General features: G+C 40.4%; 1 protein-coding gene across 1 annotated transcript in view; it reads right to left on the bottom strand.

Moving 5' to 3' along the window:
• IGHMBP2 (immunoglobulin mu DNA binding protein 2) overlaps positions 1-12,167 on the bottom strand; it is an 84,744-nt gene that overhangs the window by 71,841 nt on the left and 736 nt on the right. Inside the window, exons 2-3 of the mRNA XM_083348961.1 lie at positions 9,235-9,404; positions 17-209 (exon numbers count right to left, since the gene is read on the bottom strand). Coding sequence (XP_083205087.1) covers positions 17-209; positions 9,235-9,404 — 363 coding nt within the window. The remainder of the gene's footprint in view (positions 1-16; positions 210-9,234; positions 9,405-12,167) is intronic.

The raw sequence follows: 12,167 nt of genomic DNA, 5'->3' as shown, positions 1-12,167 counted from the left end.
TTTTATAGTAGTTTACCTTTTGAGTCTATTGTATGTAACATCATTGGCAAGTTTCAACAGACAGTACAAATTCTCCTGATCTAAATTTGTAAGGTTATTCTGAGGCTCATCAATTGCGATTGTAATTGAATTGGAGGCCGTCCGGGTGACAATTCCTGTGCATATCTGATTATTTTGTCCAGCTGCTTCATAGAGTCCCACTATGTCACCTGCAGAAGATAAATGATGACAAGAATAAAATTAGAATACAGAAAAGATACCTCACATAAAAGCAAAGGAATTACATCTGAATTATATCTGAAGAAACCACAACTACATGAAGCTCATCATTCCTCCAGCAACCAAGAGGAATAAATCAACAATAGATAGAGACAACTAGAGGTGAACCATCTGAGTTAAGTCATTGTGGTAAACAATATATTGATTCTCATTCAATCAAATATTGATCAGACAGCTCAAGCAAGACCCAAAACTGAAATGGGAGAAGACTATAATGCTGATAAGAGAAAACTTACCAGGCATAATAAATTAATACACAATTTTATTTTATTTTTATTTTTTATTTTTATTATTGGGACTTATATGCCGCCCTATCTCCCGAAGGACTCAGGGCGGCTAACAACAATAACATACAATAAATACAGAAGTTAAGATAAAATTAAAATTAAAGGCCTCTGTACAATAAATTAAAATTAAAATAAATTAAAAATTAGAGTTAAAAAATTAAAAACATAATTAAAATCCCTGTCAGTCCAGGTCAGCCAGGTGGAAAAGGAGTGTTTTGAGGCCGCGGCGAAAGGACTGGAGATCTTGGGCCATCCGAAGCTCAGGGGGGAGCTGGTTCCACAGGGCTGGCGCTCCCACAGAGAAGGCCCTCCCCCTGGGGGTCGCCAGCCGACATTGTCTAGCCGATGGTACCATGAGGAGGCCTTCTCTGTGTGAGTGTACTGGGCGATGGGAATTCGTTCCCGGCAGCAGATGGTCCTGCAAGTATCCCGGGCCTAAGCCATGTAGGGCTTTAAAAGTAAGTATCAGCACCTTAAATCTCACCCGGAGGGCAACCGGTAACCAATGCAGCTCACGCAGGAGGGGTGTAATATGGGAGTATCGGGGTGCTCCCATCACTACCCGTGCAGCCGCACTCTGCACCAGCTGAAGCCTCTGGGTGGTCTTTAAGGGTAGCCCCATGTAGAGAGCATTGCAGTAATCTATACGGGAGGTAACGAGTGCGTGGGTGACTGTGCGTAGGGCATCTTGGTCCAGAAAGGGGCGCAACTGGCATACCAGGCGAATCTGGGCAAATGCCCCCCTAGCCACGACTCCAATATGATCTTCAAAACTGAGTCGTGAATCCAGGAGGACGTCTAGATTGCGTGCTCTATCAACGGGAGGTAACATCTCTCCTCCTATAACCAAAGATGGACTAAACGAGATGCTGGTATGTAAAGCCACTCAGTCTTGGCCGGGTTGAGCCGGAGCCTGTTCTTTCTCATCCAAATCTGTAAAATCTGTACCGCTTCCAGGCAACGGGACATCACATTGAGGGCATCACTGGGTTGGTTCGGGGTGGAGATGAAAAGCTGGGTATTTAAGGTAATGTCAAAGCAAATGTCTTTGTTGTTGTTGTTGTTGTTGTTGCGAAGTCGTGTCCGACCCATCGCGACCCTATGGACAACATTCCTCCAGGCCTTCCTGTCCTCTACCATCTTCTGGAGTCCATTTAAGCTCACACCTACTGCTTCAGTGACTCCATCCAGCCACCTCATTCTCTGTCGTCCCCAGCATTAGGCTCTTCTCCAGTGAGAAGCAAATGTCTAATATAGCCTAAATAGGTAGCCTATAATTTGATTCTAGCATACAGAATATATCTAAGTTAGAAAAAGCAAAAATATATTTCAAATAACAAGATAAATTTGGCAAAATTACAAGATCAGAGTATTGCAAAAGAAATAATCTAGGGGTCAGAGATTTTAGAGAAACTGCTGAGAATGCTGATTTGGGTAATTTTTTTTTCAAAATTCCATTTATATCCCGCCCTTCTCCGAAGACTCAGGGCGGCTTACAAGCTTAGCAGTAGCCTTCATTCTATGTATATGCCTGCTTGTTAGGGCTTTCACACACGCCCCAAGCGGCATTATTACAAAGTCAGCTTAATTGCCCCCAACAATATGGGTCCTCATTTTACCTACCTCGGAAGGATGGAAGGCTGAGTCAACCTTGAGCCTGGTGGGATGCGAACCTGCACTAATTGCAGGCAGCTGGTGTTACTTAAGGAGGCATTAGCCCACTGCCCCACCAAGGCTCTTGATTACTTGGTGACAAAATTTAATGAATTGTTTCCAGATCTAAACCTATGGATAAGAATATTGACTATGCAAATAGAGTGTTTACTTCATGAAGATACAAAGACTGTGAGAGATTGATACATTGTGTCAACATTTCTCACTACGTGCATAAGAGACAAATTTATTTGAAAGAATTGTGTTACAAGAAATAAACTAAGAAGGAAATAGTGATGTTATTTCAAAATATCACCAGGATAAGCTACAGAAAAGGAAACAGTTCCAAGCAACTAAATAAGAAATAAGTGAAGGGTTACTCTCAAATTAATTATTTAAATCATTCAATTTTTTTCCTTTTTTTGGGTTATTTCTATTTTTCAGGAAATGAAATGCCTATGTTTCCTTTTTTGCTGTAATTTTGTATTTTAACTTTCTATCTTCGAAATTATAGACAGACAGACAGATGGGGGGAGAAGGGGGGGAGCCAAGGCAAGATCCACTGGCACATAAAATGGGAGTTATCAGAACCCTACACCACCGACCTGAAGGCCTGCCTACCAAGCTAAGATGGGAAAGAAAAAGAACCAAAACACATCAAGGAAGGCCTCAGAACTTGTGGCCATCCCAAGTGGACCTTCATCAAATCCCTAAAAAGACCCAGCAGGAGCTCCTCCATAACAGACAGAGAACAACAAACAAAGCAATGTTGTCATTCCATACGTTGCAGGAATATTGGAAAAGCTCAGGAGGATCTTCAGCCAACACAACATATGTGCACTCTTTAAACCCAAAAATACATTAAGGCAGAAGCTTGTCCACTCCGAGAATAAAACATCTAGACACAAACTGAGCAAAGTGGTATATGCAGTACAATATAGTGAGCCACGTGCAGATCTGTACATTGGGGGGGGGGGGAAACCACTTCATAAACCACATGGCATAACATAGGAGAACGAACCCATCAGGACAAGAGTCAGCAGTCCATCTGCATTTAAAAGACAAAGGCCACTCTTTTGAAGGCAGCAAAGTCTACATTTTGGACAGAGAGGACCGCTGGTTTGAAAGAGGGGTCAAAGAGGCCATCAATGTCAAAACTGAACAGCCCTCTATCAACAGAGGGTGAGGGATATAACATCATCTAGCTCCAGTCTACAACACAGTCTTTTTAGCAGTTCCACTTGCACTACTCAGGTGATCCTGATGACACAGATAAACCTCCAGGTGGCCTCAATGACTCTCTAAAAGAATGCAAATGAACAGCTGTCTGGAAGGAGGATAAATCCTTCCATTCCCCACCATCCAGTCAGAGATGAAGAAGCTTCTTGGATGAGAAGCGAAAGGCCTTCAAAGAAAAGCAAGAAAGTCCAGCTGCCTCTTGAAAAAGTACCTTTGGGACAACCATGACCTGGATGACTGAGAATCTCCGTAGACATATAACTGCAGGCACAATTTAGGGAAAATGGATACACAAAAATTTAAAGACAAAATTCATTGTATAAAAGGCTTCCAAAAAGTTATGCAAAACAAATATCTATTGCAAAAAAATGTATTGACCTTTATCCCGTTTCTTTGGGGGCAACTCAAGGCAGTGCTCATCTCTATTGCTTTTGCCTCCTATTTCCCCCATAACAGCAGTGTCAGTTAGATTGGTCAGGCTGAGAAAAAGTAATTGGCCCTAAAGTCATCCAGCTGACTTTCACGTCTAAGAAAGAGGTAGTTTAATATATAGTTTACATGTTGTAGGAATACTGTAGCATAGTGAACCATCATTTGACAGGATCCAGAGAGACTATACAGTATTTGTTTCATAAAGGATATCAACACACAGGGAATGTGGAAATTATCATAATGTGTAAAGAGACTACAAACTTTTGATGCTAAACTGGTGCAGTGCCAATCAAAATGCAATAGCAATTAAGATAAGGTTTAAAGATGACTGAATTGTACAGAAAAATAGGCAAGTATCATACTCTTTATTTGCCTGACCATCCTTTTGCTATCTTTCATAAAGTTCTAATGTACTCCAAAAAAACAACAACCAGATAAGATTTTTCAGTGCAGACTGTAATCTGTTGTGATGAGACTGAAAGTAGGTCAGGTCCAAAGGATTCATCAATTAGGCATCAAGAGAATCCAAGCTTTCATAAGAAAATAAACTGTATGTAAAACAATAATAACTTATTAAACATCGCAAGACACAAAGGAGGCAAAACTGCCAATCATTACCAAGTGATATTGCTACCCATCTCAGGAGAATCCACTAAAATTAACTAGGACACCTTATATTCCTTTTAACTCTTTCCAAGGTTTCTCGTTTTAAATCCCAGTGGGCGCTAATATTCCAGCCCAGAGCTCCGAAGAGCTCCAATGGGATGGCAAATCCACACAAGACATTTTGCCACTGGGGAGCCCTTTATCCATGGTCAAAACCTGAATACACAATAGAACTCTTTGGATAAACAAAGCTTGATATAAGTTGCAATCCCCCTCTTTTTTTTAATTCAAAGAAGTAAAAGCAGAAGGAAAACTCCAGCCCCAGAACTGAAACCCACAGCTTTAGGAGGCCATTCAGAATCAGTTACTTTAGGCCAGGGGTAGGCGACCTTGGCTCTTTTTATGACTCGTGGACTTCAACTCCCAGAATTCCTGAGCCAGCTGGCTCAGGAATTCTGGGAGTTGAAGTCCACGAGTCATAAAACAGCCAAGGTTGCCTACTCCTGCTTTAGGCTCTCTGACTAGCATCATCCAGAAAAAGGAAAGCTTTCCAGAAAGCCCTGCAATGATGCTAGAAGCCATTCTCGGCAGATATCATAAATATTTTAAGACACTGATACAGACATTATAAAGGTAAAGGTAAAGGTTCCCCCGCACATGCGTGCTAGTCGTTTCCGACTCTAGGGGCCGGTGTTCATCTCCTTTTCAAAGCCGAAGAGCCAGCGCTTGTCCGAGGACGTCTCCGTGGTCATGTGGCCGGCATGACTAGACGCCAAAGGTGCACGGAACGCTGTTACCTTCCCACCGTAGTGGTCCCTATTTTTCTACTTGCATTTTTACGTGCTTTCGAACTGCTAGGTTGGCAGAAGCTGGGACGAGTAACAGGCGCTCACTCTGTTATGCGGCACTCGGGATTCTACCCGCCAAACTGCCGACCATCTGATCGACAAGCTCAGCGTCTTAACCCACTGAGCCACTGCGTCCCTATACAGACATTATACCTATATGTAAATGTAAGAAATGTATGAAACATATACATTCTTACATGCCATTCCCATTTAGGTTAAAAAAACAACAACAACCCACCAGTATCCACTGTGTTCACCACTTTAGAATACATTTTGTTCTGGAAAATAACCGAATGTCAATACTGATTAGCTCAATTGTTTAAATATAAGCTGTGGGGCATCTTTCATCATAACAATTTTAATGTACAATGTCACGACTCAATGAATCTATTCTCCTTTAAGCCATAAGAAATGCCATCGGAAGTTCACACAACATTATCCTCCACATGTATCTGATTTATTCATGACAAGAAAAAAATATGCAATTCTGCCTTATTGAACCCAAAGTTGGAGGTTCACCCCCCTTCCCCAGCAATTCTGAATCTAACAGAATATGTGCCTTTAGCATATATTTTCATCTTAGAATATTTGCCCCTCAGAAACAGCCTGTCTTGAGCGGATGTGCTTTTCACTGGAGCTCTTTTCAAAGAACATCTTTGTCTAACTCTGCCCATATCTATTCTAAATAGCATTTTTTTAAAAAAAGACACATTATTCTCGTGATTACTACTATGAAACACAGTACAGCATGTATCAATGCTGAGGCATTAATTCAAGTATGGAATTAATCAGCAGTCCCAACTGTCTGTGGCAAGGGAAAACAATGCCAGGAGGGTCTTAAATCTCCTTTTTAAACAAAAAGTACAAAATACTCTTGAGATTCAAAACAGATCCAGATTGAAAAATATGGTTAGAACCCATTGTTTTACAGGCTGCTCAAGGGAGAGAAAGTGTGTGTGTGTGTGTGTGTGTGTGTGAGAGAGAGAGAGAGAGAGAGAGAGAGAGAGAGAGAGAGAGAAAGAGGGGGGGAGGGAGGGAGGGAGGAGAGAGAGAGAGAGAGAGAGAGAGAGAGAGAGAGAGAGAGAGAGAGAGAGAGAGAGAGAGAGAGAGAGACCATTAATGCAGTACTGTGTACATACTAAGTAGCATTCTTAGTGACTGCAACATAATGGAAAAACGTTTAATAAAGCTCTTGGAGAATGGTACTTTTTAGGCTACAGTCATTTGATTCATAAAATGCAATAAACCTTATGATGTTTGGGTTTTAGCTTCTGAACCAGTCACTGTGTTTGGTAAACCATGATTTCTGGCTTAAAATTTTATTAAAATTATGTTTGAACTAGGCAATTAATACAAACCATGCCTTAACATGATGTGAGACCAGCCAAGCAAGAAGGAAGGAAGATAAAGGCTCTTTTTCAAAAACAAGTCAGAGAAAGGGTATGATTCAAATATTTACTCAGAAATTAATCTTATTGAATTTATAAGCCTTTTTCTTAAGTGAGTGGATGCAGAACTATGACGAAATTACTTTACAAATATGTGAAAATCAGATTCTAGGAATGAGCCTCTATTAACATTGTACATTGTTTCATTATGAAATATTGAGTTTCTAACAAGAACAGCTGCTCCCTCTTGGAATTATGAGTTATAGCAATATAAAAAAAATCTCAAAAAGTCTTTGTAGCTGAGCTTGAAATGCCTGCTGAGAAATCCAGGCCTCCATAAGATTACATTTATAGTATATGCAAATAGATTTTAAACAGATTGCTCATTGCAAGAAGCCCTCCTAAGAAATAAAGTGGATATGGAGCAGAAGCACATATATTCAGGGATAATCACACTGTATTCTTTCATGAGCTATTGGCTGAGACACATATCTTAGTTGGCCTCACAAAAGAGCATCTAACTTTTGAGGTGGCAATACTACCAGATTAATGGGAGGGTGAGAACTGTGTTTTCCCAAAAACAAGACCCAGTCTTATATATTTTTTTTGTCTCAAAAAGAGGCACTAGGTCGTATTTTTGGAGGATGTCTGACCTTAGGACCACTGCTTGACTTCTTCAGCAGCCCCTTGCCAGCACTTGCAGCCGGATGCCATGTGGTACTGGTGCCACCGGTTGTGGAAGGACGCTGTATGGTGCTTCACATTTGTGCTGCTGGTCATAGCAGGATGCCGCGCGGTGCTTCAGGCCATTTGCAGGAAGCTGCATGGTGCTTCAGGCCATTGCTGCTGGTCGTGGCAGGACACCGCACGGTGCTTTGCCCCATTGCCGCCAATCGCGTCAAAGCACTTGCAGCCGGATGCCATGTGGTGCTTTGGGCCATTTGCAGGAGGCTGCATGGTGCTTTGGTGGCAACGGTGTGATGAGCACCATGCAGCCTCCTGCCGTGAGGAGCAGCAATAGTGCAACAACCCACACAATGCAACAAGTGTCAGGGTATAGGTGGACTACCGGTAAGGTAAGTGGTTGTGGGGTACCTGTGGCAGCTCCACCCCCCCTACGCCCGCCCTAGCTTTTAGGCGTGCACCTCATCCCAAAACTAGAGCTTATTTTCAGGGTAGGGCTTATATTAGGCCCACCCCTAAAAATCAAGCTAGGGCTTATTTTCAGGGTAGATCTTACTTTCGGAAAAACACAGTATAAAGGCAAAAGGTAAAGGTTCCCCTGCACATGCGTGCTAGTCGTTTCCGACTCTAGGGGCCGGTGCTCATCTCCGTTTCAAAGCCGAACAGCCAGCGCTTGTCTGAGGACGTCTCTGTGGTCATGTGGCCGGCATGACTAGACGCCAAAGGCGCACGGAACGCTGTTACCTTCCCACCGTAGTGGTCCCTATTTTTCTACTTGCATTTTTACGTGCTTTCGAACTGCTAGGTTGGCAGAAGCTGGGACGAGTAACAGGCGCTCACTCTGCTACGCGGCACTTGGGATTCGACCCGCCAAACTGCCGACCTTCTGATCGACAAGCTCAGCGTCCTAACCCACTGAGCCACTGCGTCCCTTCTAAACACAGTATACCTCAGTTTAAATGAAATCAGAAACTTTACTACTGCCACTGACAACCTTGAGACCATCTCCAAATTACTCTGTCTTTGTACTGACAAAAGTCATCGTGACAAAAGGCAACAATCTGACAAGTTCAATGTGAAACAATCAGATATGTCAGCACTCCAGAAAAGGGCAGGTCAGGAAGCAAAGGCAACAAGGGCTACTGGGACTCTATTGTTGTATGGTAAAATACCAGAATCTTGAAAGCCAGCCAGAGGTGGGATTCTTCCTCTTTTTTAACCACACGCAATCAAGGCCTGGTTATTTTGAATTTCTTTCTCCTGCTTCCTCTTTTCCCAGAACTGAGTTTTCATTTACTTTGCCTTTTGTAATAGTAAGGATTTATTAAACTTCTTTACCACTCAGTCCACAACCGCTCTGGGTGGCTTACAACAATGAAACAAATATTACAATCAAGATAAAAGTTGGCAAGTGCAGTAAAGCTTCCCACCCCCAAATTTTAATTTTAATTACGTGAGCGTTGCAGGAAAAAGATTTATTGCTCATTCTTCTACTGTAAATTGTCAAAGCTGACTTGAATCCTGCAAAGTCCCTATCGCTGTCCATCAGACATATTATATTTGTGATAATAGACTGCTTTCCTTGGGTGATTAGATTTTTAAAACAATGCAAAATATACGCTGCTAATAACTCCATGTGTGAATTAAAAAAAAGGCTAGTTTTATCATTGTTTGATGTGACAGCTGTAATTCAAAGACTCTGAAATCATTGCAGATTCAGAAATAACCTATCACATCATGAAGGTCTATCTTCCAATATCTAAAGCTATTGTAAAGCCTTTTACAATAAACTTTCAAAAATTAGCACTGTTTACTTACCAGGCCCAAAACTATTGGAAGGCAGCTCTGTGTCTGAGCCATGTTTTCGAGACTGTAAAGTTACAAGCAGATGGCCATATAGCCCAGTTTTTTGACAATGTATTTCGAGTTTCAGTAAGCAAACTCCTCTACGCTGCAGCTCTTTCAGGGAGATTCCTTCTTGCCATGCTCTGAAAAAGATCATGCAAAGAGAAAAACCAGGCCCTGGTTAATTAGATGCCACCTGAGGAGCTAAATCATACTGTCACCCTCTTTGCCTCCATCCAGACAGAACATTGGTGGACAACAAAAAAACATCTCCATATACATATTACTGTTATTTATTTTAAAGATGTATATAGGCACTCATCTTAAACAATTCTGGGTGACTTGCAACACTGTAACAAGTCTGCTTCAAACCTCCAAATATGTTGAACTAGATTCTAGGACATTCATAATTTCCATTTGGAGGACATCAAATTAGATAAAACCTTGCAATATCTCCACAATATTTCATATTTTGCATTTTTGATGGCCCATTTAGCATTTGGCAATTTCAAGACTGCTCATTTTCTTGTGCCATACTATCTTGCAGATGCTAAACTCTGAAGGAATCATGGAGCAAATCAAACTAGTTTCTAACTCTTATACCTATGTTTAGCAGGGATGCATCAGATTTTGGGATGGGGAAAACTATATATATATGTTTTGAATGGCATCTATCCAAATAATAGATTTGGATAGGATTTCTTTTTCATTTCCTCTTAATGTAAAGTAACAAAGCTAATAGGATTGCTCTCTAGCCATTAATTTAATCTCCCTTTCTGTCAAATTATGAACTATAATCTGCTAATACATGGGGGTCTCCAGAGATGCCACCCAAGACTTCTGTGGACCCTGAATGGCTGAAGGACCTGGCATTATACATTCCCATTGCCCATCTAAGCAGCCTGTCAAAAGAGTTACCACTTTGTCACATATTCCCCCATTTTTGTTTTTCAGCTGAATATTTCACACTAGGGACAAAGTACATATTTCTTAATATCAGAAAATGAACAATAATTCAAAAAGGTCACAAATTTAACTGTCTTCAACAGTTTTTAATGTATATGTATATATTTAATTTGGCTATAATAAAACATGTACTTATTGTATTTCTCCAGAAATCAATTGCTAGATATTCCTGCATTCTTATACCTTATTGTCTAATAAAGCAATGGCAGTTGCTCAAAGTCACCCCCTCTACCCAATGTTATCTTTAACATTCCATTTATTTATTGAAGTTATATTCTATCACAATATATTGATTCTTGTTAACATATTGTGCAAACCCAAACAGCAGTAATTTATTCATAATTAAACAGACTACAGATTTTTACAAAGTGTGGATCAAATATACTGGTGTAACTAGAAAAAATACTCCATTACTAGCTATAAGCATTGAGATATTACCACGTTGAGGATGGGAAGAAATCTTAATCATATCTCAGAGCCATTTGCTTTCTAAAAGTTCACTTCAGGGCCCACACTAAGCAACAAATGAAGTATTGTCTCAATTACAATCTCTTAAAGATCACCTGGGTCAATTTAAATAGGATTTTGTCCAGGTGTTGAGATTGCTTTGATCATTTTGGTGGATGATTTATGCTGGAAGGTAGATGGGGGCAAGTACAACTATTCCAATTTTTCTGGACCTGTCAGTATCTTTTAATACCCCTTACTGTAATAACCTTCTTGGCTACCTGGGTAGGCATTGCAGTGATCCTGACCCTTCCTCTCAGGATATGTCCAGATAAGTAGTGTTGGGAGACTACTATTTGATACATAAATTGTTGACCTATAGAAAATTGTTGACCTATAGTGTCGACTGGCGGCCCCCAGGGGGAGGGCGTTCTCTGTGGGCGCGCCAGACCTTTGGAACTGTTTACCGGTGGAGCTCCGGACGGCTCCCGACCTTCACTCCTTCTGACGTGACCTAAAAACATACTTATTTGAACAAGCCGGCCTGGCCTGATGGGTTTGGGTTTTTTTTAATATTAACTGTATTAATTTTATTGGAATTGGGCTGTATTATTTAATTCTTTTTTAACTTTTGTATGTTGTATTTTTACTGTATTTGCCCTGTACACCGCCCTGAATCCTTCGGGAGAAGGGCGGTATAGAAATTAAATAATAATAATAATAATAATAATAATAATAATAATAATAATAATAATAATAATAAATAATAATAATAATAATTATCAGAGCATTCTACCTTTCCTCTAAGCTGTTAAACACATACATGAAAATGCTGGCAGTCCTTCAGAACTTTGGAGTAGAATTCATTAGTGTGCTGTTAGCACCTACTTTATTGCTCCCTAGCAATGTTGCTGCAGGACAGAAATCAGTGACCTTGAACACTGCCTAATTTCAGTAATGTGATGAAGAACAGAAAACGCTGAAATCAAAAAGTGAGGTGAAGCGTGTTTTATTTATTCTCTGGGCTCTTAGAAAAAACAACCATATCCAGTCAAAAGAAAGTGACACTGTATTCAATGCATTACTATAGGTACAGGACTTTTCCTCTTACCTCTTAGCTAATGTTATTCTAATTACCTGCAGCTGTTATGATTTAGAGAACACATTAATCAGCAACTTCCAAGCAGCCCATATGTGACACCAAAACTATATTTAAGTTCTTCAAGAACCTGGATTTTATGTCTTAATGAGTACTTTTAAATTATTAGTTTATTCATAAGTGCTTTCAACTCTGCTATCTATAGAGCTAGCTGCTAGAAGATACTGGGTTCACACATCACAAAAAATCCATGCTACAATTGCCTGGATTAACATACTTTGTAAATCAGTCATTATGGCTGTTTTTTTATTGTTTATCACAATTTTTGTTCTGTCATTCTGGTCAACCGATCAGCAATAGCCTATAGTTATTTTGAAGTAAATATCACACAGGT

The sequence above is a fragment of the Vipera ursinii genome, assembly GCF_947247035.1.
Source record: "Vipera ursinii genome assembly, chromosome: 1".
NCBI lineage: Eukaryota > Metazoa > Chordata > Lepidosauria > Squamata > Viperidae > Vipera > Vipera ursinii.
Note: the sequence above shows the minus strand (reverse complement) of the source record. Positions and strands in the feature narration are given on the sequence as shown.